We start from the raw sequence: 12,161 nt of genomic DNA, 5'->3' as shown, positions 1-12,161 counted from the left end.
TAATAGACGATGTTTTGTGCCTAGGGAAAAACTTATTGAAAAAGGCAGATGTAAGTTGTTCATATGTCTCAATTGACTCGGAGTCCAAACTATACAGCCACGACTTGGCCTTATCTTTCAGGGAAAATGGGAATAACCTAAGTTTCAAAGCATCATCATCTAAGCCTCTAATTCTTAGAGTACTACAAATTTCCTCAAAATCCCTAACATGGTAATAAGGGTTTTCATTTTTTTCCCTAAAAAGATTGGGAGCATCTGTAAGGTCCCAGGTTTCAGTTCATAGGGTGCCTCCGTTTCAGCTAACTTAATACACGAAGGACGGGTAGTCCTAGTTGGATTCAACAAAGCTTTCAAAGTTGCCATTTCTGGCGCTATCGGAGCAACAGGATTCTCTCCTCAGTCAAAGAACGTTCAAAAACAGACTCTTCAAAAGCCGGACTTTCTAGATTAAGGTAATCGAGACGCTTCGAACTACTAGGTTTCTCTTTAACAAATCTACCTAGTGCGTCTCTTTTACGTTCAGGCATACAATAGAATTTTCTAAATTGGAAGGGTAAGCAAACACAGATCAAGGCCGACTCAACCAAATCAAACCTATTGATTTCTAGCAAACAAAAAGCATGATGGCTCCACTTAGATTGTTTCTAGACCAGCTTCTAATCCTTCGAACGGGAATTCGTTACAATTTAAGCAAACCCCTCTGGAATCAATCCGAGTTAACGTAAGTTGAATAGAGGCGAGGGAAGCTCGGTGGAGCTTTGATACCCAAGGCCTCACCGGTATTACAAGGCGGCGCAGTCACGCATTCAACTTACAGAAACCGTCAAGAACTTCGAAGTATGCTTAAAAGAGTAACCAATATTTTTCGAATGACTTTCCTGTTAAGCTCGTTACCCTATCGGTCTCGTTCTAGTCAAAATTTTAGGCTTAGGTTCGCGTAGGTTACGTGTTCCTAAAGCGGGCAAGAAGAGAACGGTGATGAAATCCGAACCCTTATCTTGTATGGCCAGGCCTTGCCCTTTACTAGAAAAATAAATGTCCGTATTCAGTCCTCAACATATATGCATACGAAGGAGTCCAGTAACTCGCTGACAGGGGATTCGCGAGTGTTTAGAATCTTACCTCCCGTTCCAGACGGGGGATGAATCGGTTGTAGTCGACTCGGGCCACTGACTCCGATGTCTAGTGTACGAACCCAAGGTGCAGAGACAATATCGTAATTGTCCTCCTTCTCTGCAAACAGTTTATATTTAAAGTACCCTTCCGTAGGGTAATAAAAAAAATGTCCCAAAGTCCAAAAGTCCAAACAAAAAAAAAAAAAAATTACAAAAAATAATAATAAACCCTAATACAGTTTTTTTTTAAATAAAATAAACAAACCCTAAACTAAAATTGTCTAAAATAAAATTATCTTCTTTTCTGTTCTTTCTGCTTAAATCTTTAGCTCCAAGTCTTTATGAAATCACCAAACTCCTTGGCTCAATTTTCTTTATGATCCAGAACCTGTAGACACAAGATAAATACCCAAAAACATAAAAAAGGACAAAAATAATAATAAAAATAAATAAATAAAATAAAATAAATCTAAAACCATAAAAACAAGTCCCCGTCGGCGGCGCCAAAAATTGATGTGATTTGTAGATAGTGGTAAAAGTGGTTCGATTCTCAGACTTGTGAAGGATATTAATTAGACTTAAATTTCAATATTAAAATAGAAAACTCACTAAAAATCAATCAAAGATGATATCAATACTAAAAGAAACACTGAGGCTAAGATTCCACTATTTCCAAGTTCAAAGTGATTAAACCAATACTTATGCAATTTTCTTGTTTAATTTGATTCTAAAATATTGCAACAAGTAGATTTTCAAAAGTAATAATTGTAAATACCAAGTATGAAGCATCAAAAGTCTTAAAACTAAGCATACTCCATCAAAATAGATCACAATCACTCAAATAAAAATCATATTCAATAATAGTTCAAGGCAAATAATCATATAATTATTGCAAATAAAAAGATAAAATAGAATATACCACTTTTTGTTGGAAAAATAGCTTCATCTATCGCCTCAGCAATGGGGTTTAGCTCCTCATATTAATCATGATCTCAGAATATGTGTTTGTTGCTCAAAAGATGATTAAAAGAGTGAAAAGTAATAACACAAACTGTCTGCAACAGTGTATTGATGTTGCAAAACAGCTGTTACAATGGAACTGTTGCAGAAAAATTGTTGCTTTGTCGCTGATTTTAAGACCCTAGAATACGACTGCCCTGCACAGCTTAATGTTCTTCAGCTGTTAAACAACGACACTGTTCTGCGACTGATTTCTTCTTCTATGGCTCTCCTGAGGTTCCCAAACTCTCGACACCTCTTCTATATGACCCAAGACATCTATTTATATCAAAAATACCAATTAAATCTCTCCCAAATCTTCCAAAATCTCTTTCCTTCTCTTCACGGCCAAGTTGCGGCAATTTCTTGTTTTAGAATTTCTACGCGTTTCTGAGCTTTCCTTTTTATTCTAAACTCTTCCTTAGATAGATACAAATCTTTGGGAAGGTTTACAGCGCTTTAATCTCTCAAAAATTTCCTAAAACAGGTCACACACGTGACTTTCCATATTTTCTGTTGTGAGAAAAATCCGTCGATTTAGCCCAGTCTAATCGATTTAAACACCCATATCAGATTCCTAGACCCATAAGGAGTCTATCCTATGAAAATCAGAGGTTTAATCGACCTCAAACTCCTCCAAATCACGATTACCAAAACTGTTCTTCACTGCACTATTTTCCCGCCAAAAACCTGGTTTTTGAAATGTTGAAGATGGTTGCCCCTTATCCAGAGTAGGGGTGTGATTAACCACTTCTTGAAAATGGGATGCCCTTAGTAATTAGGTTACCCCTTATCCAAAGTGAGAGTCTGAATAGCAAATGTCCTCCGGGTGCTTTCCGACAAATTTTCGAGCCAATTTTTTCCAAAAATGTTTATTGGCCAAAAATACCTACAAATAAATAAAACACCATAATAAGTACAAAAATGAGCCCTAACAATATATAGAATCGAGACAAATCGGACACAAAAATGTGTCTATCAAATACCCCCAAACCTATTATTTGCTAGTCCTCGAGCAAAAATAAAATAGAAATAAAATCCTAACTCACTGTCGCAGGCATCGTCGAGTGCATTTAGCGTATGCAATAAGCCTTTAAACCCCTAGGTGTCCCTAGTGGCGGAGTGTTGTCTCCGGGGGGCTTACCAGAGGTATACCCACAAAACCTTTATACTCCAGACCCTAGATATCTACACAGAACCTTGGAAGGCACTAAAGAATCTCCTTGGTTGGCATACTTATTGACTACAGGAGGAAGTACCCTGATGCGAAATTCCAATTGGTGTACACGAGTTTGCACTCAAGCATACTAAAATTTATATGAAGTGACAGAGCTCTACTCAGATAGTCGCACTATGGACCGACCGGGCATGCACGTAGACGGCTTGCCGGTGTACATGTCTGTACTCACGGTCTCATGAAGGCGCAATCTAGGCCACTCAATTTGACCGGTAAAGAGGAGTGGCCGAGATCGAATTTCGACAGGAATACTATGCCGCAAAGGATTCTTAAAGGGGCACGACATGCCACCTTCAAGGCACACGAATCGAGGCACCCGTCCATGGTTTGTCTTGGTCGGTCGGACATAGAGATAGACGGGCACACAGTGATCACGTTGATACTCTATGGACTTCCTTAGTTTATTCCTGCACCCTTCATCCAAGCTGGCGAAGATGGAAGCTCGTGATTGATTAACGACACATGTAACATGCCGCAAACCCTAATTACGGTTTTGTATAGTTCACGCCCGCGCAACTTCAACAGATCGGTTTAGCAAGCTGCACTCCTCCTTTGGGGAGACCGACTGTGTGGGGCCCACGTTGGGCCGGCGGTGAGCATGTGTTTCCAGTGGTGTTTCCACGGCTTTTAAAGCATCACGCCAGCCATGTTTTGAGCAAACATTTATTGCTCCATGGCTTGGTCGTGAGAGAGCCGATCATGTAGATGAAAAGTGGGCCCGCCGACGTGCGTACCAACACTTCACCGATCAATCACGGGATGATCCAGGCCGTCCAACTTGGTTTGCGAAGTTGGACGCTGGCGATCTTTTGAGACTGTTTTTGACAGCTTTGCGCATATGAGCCACTCTATACCAGCTCGAACATCATTCTTCAGGGCTGGTGTTTGGTGGCTGTTTGGGGCATAGCATGTGTTCGACCGGACAGGGCATAAACGGGCCCGCTGGTGGTCATTGCGGTGATAGCCTGCTTCCGCTGAGGATCGTCTAGGCTGGTTAAATCATGCGACCAACCTACGTGGTCGTGATTATTTCTGAGACTGACATGGGCAGTCCAGATTTCCCTTAGGAAATATACTCAATCGGGCTAGTATAACACATTGAGAGGCTCAATCGGTCTGATATAACACACCGAGAGATGTGGCCTGTACGGGTATTTCATGCATGCCTCACTATTGATACTTGGAGATTCGTGTTACTCTGCTAAGAGCAACACTCAGTCGTCATGCCACACCAATAATGAGAGTTCTGCGGAAATAACACATGAAATACAAGGCTAATCATGCATTAGTTAATAATGTATGAATCCACAAAATATCGGGATTGTTGCTACATGCTCCGTTCTGGGTGTATTTAATTCACAGAATACTGGGATTGTTGCCACATGCTCCATTCTAGGTGAATTAGTAAAGTGAAGAAGTATTCATCACTCAGATAGCTTTATCCTCCGCAGGACGTCGGCATATTCAGTTAGGCTTTTACAATTTTAGCCTTGAAAAAAAATCCACCATCAACAACTACCTGGGTAGGACCTTTTATTAAACAGCAGGCCAACATCGCGACTATCACCACTCTTGACAAGCAAAGGCATATGTGAATACTCAAATAACAATTCTAAACAATTCCCAAACTCCACAAGTATCTCCGAAACTAATTTGTCACAATGAGCATCCAAGAATATGAACTCAGTACCAACAATCCCACAAGAAGTATTTGTATCAAAATGGTTTTCAGAATCATCAACAAAAGAAAATAACCCCTTAACAATTTGAAATTCTTTTCCACGATCAAATATTTTATCAGCAGACTGGAAAAATGGATAGAAGATAACCCTGTAGGCAGTGTGTGATTGAAAAAAAAAATTGTGCACACAACACACATTATCCATTAAAAGCATTTTAATAAACAGCTTCCCATCAGCATGAATTTCAACATCATTACAAAACAGGGGAATTATTGAATCTGTAAACCTCAAATCTGATTTAAACCCAAGGCTAGGAATCAATGGAAGAATCAATTTCCCAAAACAATTGGGTGGCACAGCTGCATACTTACCCCAGTCAAATATGCTACCAGAATAATCAGAAAGAAGAATAAAACTATTCTTATCAATTACCTTGTTGTGACTACTGACGAACTCCTTCAAGCTTTGGAGTTTCTCACAACTGCCCTTATTACTCGTAACTTCTTGAGAATTCACCACATCAGATAAATCTTCCTCTTTATCGAAGAAAAACGAAGGGATGAGCAACTGAAATTTGATAGAATCATCATCTTCTTCTTCAACAAAGAAAAATTGAGGAATTAATTCATCAAGGGAATCGAAAGAATCAACAATCAATTCTTCAGCCACAAACAACTCTTCAATCTTTGTTTCTTCTGGAACCACAACTTCCTCCATTGTTGGCTCTTCAGAGTGAATTTCTTCTTGAATATGTTGAGATTCTTTAACCCCATTGATTGAAAGTAACTCCTTAATCGCTGATGGTGGTAAGTAAATTGATTCCCACTTAAGATTGGTGAAGGAGATTAAAGACTCTAATTTCCTAAGATGATAATTTCGACTTGGTGAATATACATCGTTAAGCATCTCACTATGCCTTCTCTTTAGATCAAGGTAATGGAGATAGGTTTCAGCTTTCTCCCTAAGTAGATACGAAATACTCCCCATGGATCGAAACGGATCTAGATACCAATTGTCATGTACCTGAATACGATGACAAGAGGGGGTGGATAGATTTGAGGATAAACCTCTCTTGATTCGTGAGAATCAATCCTCTGAGTTCAAAGAACACAGCCTAAGAAGAACAAAGTTCTAATAGATTAATAATTTGCTTGCCCTAACTATTACAGGACTTTCAGCTTATAAAGCTAGACCTTTCAGCTTATGAAGCTAGACCCCTCACTCTTAGATCCAACGAATACAATTCCACCAGATGTTTACATCTAGACCACTCATTACAATGATAAGGAAACCCACTCTTAAGCTAAATAATACTAACAACTACCTACCCCCTTGAATACGATATGGGCACTCCAATACAATACCAGGTACATGACATAACGGAGTATACCAGTTCTCCTTGCTCCCATTTTAAGTAATTCCCTTACTTATTGATGGGGCTATAATTGATTTCTTACAACATTGATGTATTTAATTTTGCTTTTCTATATTAGCATGTTGATTTATTGCACTGCAATTCGGGATTGTCGTAAAAATATGGCTCTATTATATGAATGTGTCCTTGGAGAGATATCAACTGCTAAACATAAAGATAAATCATCCAATCCATTAGGAGAGGCATTATTTTGCACTCTCAAAAAATTTCAAGAAAAATATGTGCCCCCATTAAACTTTTGTTCTGAATTCACCATGAAGCAACTGACATGATACAATGCAATGAAAATATGGTAAGCGTGGATTTGGTTGAAATTTTTACCTGCTAGAATTATACATAGCTAAACATGTGTTGGTTCGAGTAAATTGCAGGGTAAAACATTTACCTGCGAGGCGACGATGCTAGGATTGGTTGAGAACAGACAATGGTACTATATGGCATGCAACAGACGTGTTGAAAAGTTCGAGTACAATGAAGATGAGGAACCTTTATGTAGTAATTTCAAAAACAAATTTGAAAATGATATACGATGGTTAGAATGAACGATGTTTTTAAATAATTGATGGACAATACACCTAGACTTACTAACGCCTTAAAATATACACATGTACAAAATGAATTTGGTCGTAAAGGATGACAAAGATACTGCAGTATTCACAGTGATGGGAAATACAACAAAAAAGTTGATGAAATGCACTTCCAAAGAATATGTGCATCATTTGGACAATTAACTAAACAACTTTTTTCAGTCTCAAGTAACGATGAATTGTTTTAAAAGATTAATTATATTAATAGTAATGTCATAGAAGTATGGAAATCTTGAATTGATATAAGTTATTTATTGTATGATCGATTAAGCTGTAGTCTTCTTAAAGTATTTGGATACATTAATTAAGTTGTTGTTTTCTTTAATGTATTGTCACAAAGAAATAAAATATGTACTCTTAAAACTAAAGGAAAAGATTGAGCCGGGACCGTAAGGCCCCGGTGATACCTAGTTGACGTAACATAATTAAAACACAGTTAATTGTGAAAATTTTATCTTTTCAAACTTTTTATGGTACCGTGCTTTTAATTATTATTTCGACGGTTAGGCAAGGACAAAGTAAAAGAAAAGAAAAACTTTACTTTTACTAATCCTGGCTAAATTAGGGCCTATAGCACTTAATTTGGGCCTATAGTTAGATGACAAAAAAGGTCATTAGAAATAACCTTCACACCACCCCTTACCAAAATAATTATCCAAGTACTTATTTTACCTCTGATTAATTAGCATTAATTAATCATATTATGGATTAATTATGTTTTGGATGTGAGATTAATTAATGTTAGAGAGTTATTCAAAACATTAAACATTTAGATTATTTTTCGTAAACACTACTCAGAATCGGTATACGTTCATGTACTTGTAAACCGATTATGTATTGGTGTTTCCAAATTAACAGAGGACATCTATAATCGGTTAACGTTGCCATATGTAGAATCCTATTTTCTTAATCGGATTTACATATTACATATATAAACCGATTGTTTCCTTTCATACGATTTTTTTTCATTCATTCCATTATTATTGTAGGATGCATTTAGCACATGCATCAAGCCTTTAAACCCCTAGGTGACCCTGGTGGACGAGTTATAGTCTCGTGAGGGTTTACATAGAGGTCTACCCACAAAACCTATAAAAAAACTTCTAAAGCTATCAATCTTCCTCCGAAGACGATACACGATCCATGAAGTCCGGGTCATCCTCCAGGATTTTTTCTACCAAGAAGTGATAGCTTGCATCGAATGCGAATGCTTCCCCCTTTTCCTCAAAGTAGCGCGCTTTCACGACTTCGTACTACAGAAACACAAAAGCAAACTTACATTTGTTAGTGGTGTTTCATTGGAAGATAAAACAACATAGGTTACGTAAAACAAACCACAAAAATACTTACAAATTGTTCAATGGACAAGTTGAAGGGACGAGTGTTAAAAATCCGAGGTTGGATAGCTAAATAAGCAAGTATCGCACTTTCGATGACTAGGTACCTATCATGGACTTGTTGAACACTTCTTCCATTAGGATTTCCAAATTCTTGGCTAAATGTTTTGTGTACCCTAGCCCAAAAGGTTTCGGAATCCACCCTTACGAAGGACTGACGTCTAACTCGAATTTCCAGGTACCATTTTTTGGTGATTGACAAATCTTCGTTTGAATTAAATGATGCCATTCACTTTCATTAATCCTAAAACATATATTCACGTCTCTTAAACAAGTAAACTATAAAGAAACACATGTAATATAAACCATAACTTGAATACACGATTATTTAGGTTAAAAATAATGGAAATTAATTACAATTTATGGAGATTTTCGAAATTTTAAGAGAGGCGGTAGCCACCCCTACAATACACACAACTCCGTCCCTGTCGGGAAAATCCGGTAAGAGGATCCAATGGACAAGGAGAAAGCTTCTCTGCATTTGGATATGGAAAGGCTGGTGTGGCTCCTAGTTGACGTGAGTAGCGGGATTACTTCCCAGTATACCTAGCATTATTGCTGAACAATGGATTTGGCTCAAACTTCATCTATTTGAGGCAGTCCCTTCATTTGTGGTCGACTAGGAGTAAAAAAAAAGAAAAGAAAAACCACCTTTAACCGAAGTATCTAGGTAGGATACAATCTAACCAATATACAACTGGAAGTACAATTATACAACCTTCTTTTTTTTACTTTTTAACCAAATTAATATTTAATTTGTGGAAGCAGCAAATAGAAAAAGAGTTCCCAAAAAACCAATTCACATTCCCCACTTTCTCCATCTCCCCATCTCTCTCCTCCCATAAAAAGAGAGAGAAACAGAAAATGTTGGTCTAGAAAAAAGAAGTTGAACAGAGATTTGGAAGCTCTGGTGAAGTTCAGAACTTAAAAAAAAATAATGAGTTTGTGGAATTAACAATTAAGTAAAAGCAAAGTGTAGAAGAAGATGACAACAAGGAATGGAGAAGAAGAACAACACCATACATCAATAAGATTACCCCCATCATCAACAGCAACAGCAAATAATCATCATCATCCCCCAAATCACAGCAATAGATATTACCCAACTCATAACTACCCAACACATTCAACATCATCATCAAGAGCATCATTCAAAGGCTGTTGTTGTTGTTTATTTCTCCTCTTAACATTTCTAGGTTTACTAGTACTTGCTGTAATACTAATCATAGTTTTAGCAGTAAAACCCAAAAAACCTCAATACGAATTACAACAAGTTAGTGTTCAGTATGTTGGTATAGCAGCAGCAACATCAGGTGGTGCAATATCAAGTAACAGTATAGTACCATCAGCATCATTATCGTTCAATATCAAGATGATTTTCACGGCTGTAAATCCTAATAAGGTAGGGATTCAATATAGTCCGACTCAATTTGATGTGATGTATAGAGGTGTTCCTCTTGGAAGAGCTTCGATTCCTGGATTTGATCAGCCTGCTCATAGTGTTAGACAAGTTCAGACTACTATTAGTGTTGATAGAGTTAATTTGCTCCAAGCTGAAGCTACTGATTTGGTTAAAGATGCTACTCTTTATGATCGTGTTGAGCTTAGGATTACTGGCGATGTTGGTGCTAAGATCCGTCTTCTGGGTATCACTTCCCCTAAAGTTAAGGTATGTGTCTTCATCTTCATCTTCTTACCCCAATTTCTCTGGTTTTCTTCACTGCTAACGTGCGCCGCAACTTTACCTTTTCTTTTGCGGTGTAAACCTGCGCACCCACCACCACCTCGTCTGCCACTACATTTTCTAAATCAGGGTTTTTCATTTTCTCTGTTTTTGCTAATGTGCGCCGATTGTTACCCCTTTGCTTTTGTGCTGTGTGTGTGGACGGACATTGAATTGAGAAACTAGTCATTGTGTTTGTGCTAATGTGTACCGAAACTGTGCCATTTTTGTTTTTGTGTTTGTTAAAATGCGCCAACTGTTGATTTGTTTTTGGATTGCTTTGGTGTGTAGTAGTAGTAGAATGTACGACACTGGTCTTGTGGGCAGAGCCACCGGCCCACTATGTGTATCTCCCTGATGCTACGGCAACAATGCTAACGTGAGTTGTTGTTGGCGTAGGACTGGGGCAATTTCAATCAAAAGTTTTAACTTTTTAAGGAGAATAAGTGCACGAGTTAAGTTGCCTACACTAGGTGTTGCGTTTAGAACCATTGTTGGCGATGTGTGACCTTAATCAATAAGGAATAGATTATGTCTGGTGAAATTCAAGTGTTTGATTCTTTGCCGCGTAAAAACGCCATTTTATGGACTTGGTAGAAACACCATTTTACGCCATTTGGTGACTATCCGAAACTGTAATTTTGAAAGCGGATAGCCGGAAATGTTGTTACCTATCCGATCTTTATGCATTTGGTGATAATTAGGGATTGCTTACTAGGTCCTGACTCATTTCAAGATGCTGTGGAAAAAACATTCGTCAATACATGTGAATATTCAATTTGATATTTTTTTGTCTGTGGGGGGCAATTCCTGATGCTTGACAGTAACTAGTTGTTTTCTTTGTTTTTTAAAATAATGTCTTAGTTGTGAAATATCCCTATCCAAATTTTCTTTCCGCATTCTCTGGTTAATGCTAACATGGTTACAATTACAAATTGCCAAGTTTTTTCTAACCTTGAGCATCTTGTGTGTGTGTGTTTGTTTGTTTGTGGTGTGATGAAATGGTATAGGTATCAGTGGACTGTGCAATAGTGATTAGTCCAAGGAAGAGTTCTTTGACATACAAACAATGTGGTGTTGATGGGTTGAATGTCTAGTGAAGAAAGCATCTCAAGGTGAACCTAAGCTGCATCATCAACTTTGGATTGGAATTTTTAACATCCTTTTTATTTAGAGAGAAAAAGAAGAAGAAAGGGAGAAACCCTTGTTCTACCACCTTATGTTGTCCACTTTATGAGCAAAGTGAATCAAAAGGTCGATAAAATTGAAAGTAAAGAGAGACAGAGAGGAAAAAAAAGAAAGAAAGGAAGCTCTCTGTTGAATAGGAGTACATCTCATGATTTGAGAAATGCGAGCTTTTTTTTGCCCATCTTATTATTATTGTTTATTTATTATTGCAAAACTAGTGAATTGTTCCTTGCCTTTAGTATATAGTATATCCAAGTGCTGGTTTATTCTTATTTTGCTGTCCCAAGTGGTCTATTTTGAAAGTCTTTTTGAGGTATACTGATCTTTTTATGATGTGGAGTCCACTGGTTTTTGGTGGAAAATTTTCGTCCTTCTGTTGAGTTTGATGATTCACCCATTGCCCCTCAATAACTGCTATACCGTATTGAATTAGCGCATCTTAAAGCTAGCAAGTGGCTGATGTTGTGCTAGGGGCTTACTGGTGGACTCTTGCACAAATTCAATACGATATACGATTTGTTACCTTTCTACACCTTTGTCACCTTATGCAGTAGTGTGAATCTATGGCCGTGTGGTGCTCATTAAAACCGCACCCCATGGGCCTTATTAGTTTATACCGACACCAACTGTGAAAGAAAACCAAGTATGTTTCACCTGATATTGGATAAAGATCTTAGCCAATAAATTGATTTTAAGAAAATATGTTAAAGTGTTGTTGCACCGGGAGGATATGATCGTAGCACGTCTGGAATTCCCGAACAAGGGCTTCATATAATGGATCCTTATCTTAATCTCATA

At 37.8% G+C, this 12,161-nt stretch overlaps 1 protein-coding gene across 1 annotated transcript; it reads left to right on the top strand.

The window, feature by feature from the left end:
* The first annotated feature begins 9,239 nt into the window (after positions 1-9,239).
* LOC113283260 lies at positions 9,240-11,635 on the top strand. The gene is made up of 2 exons (XM_026532461.1): positions 9,240-10,121; positions 11,186-11,635. The coding sequence occupies exons 1-2, from the start codon at positions 9,438-9,440 to the stop codon at positions 11,270-11,272; spliced, it is 771 nt and encodes a 256-aa protein (XP_026388246.1). The 5' UTR covers positions 9,240-9,437; the 3' UTR covers positions 11,273-11,635.
* The last annotated feature ends 526 nt before the right edge of the window (positions 11,636-12,161 follow it).

The sequence above is a fragment of the Papaver somniferum genome, chromosome 5 (genome assembly GCF_003573695.1).
Source record: "Papaver somniferum cultivar HN1 chromosome 5, ASM357369v1, whole genome shotgun sequence".
Classification (NCBI taxonomy): Eukaryota; Viridiplantae; Streptophyta; class Magnoliopsida; order Ranunculales; family Papaveraceae; genus Papaver; species Papaver somniferum.
The sequence above is the reverse complement of the archived record's forward strand: the minus strand, read 5'-3'. Positions and strand labels throughout refer to the sequence as shown.

Excerpts from the sequence above, each read along its gene's own strand:
- LOC113283260 (XM_026532461.1), top strand. The coding sequence starts at position 9,438 with ATGACAACAAGGAATGGAGAAGAAGAACAACACCATACATCAATAAGA. Across the intron at positions 10,122-11,185 it reads TCACTTCCCCTAAAGTTAAG|GTATCAGTGGACTGTGCAAT; the intron begins GTATGTGTCTTC and ends GAAATGGTATAG.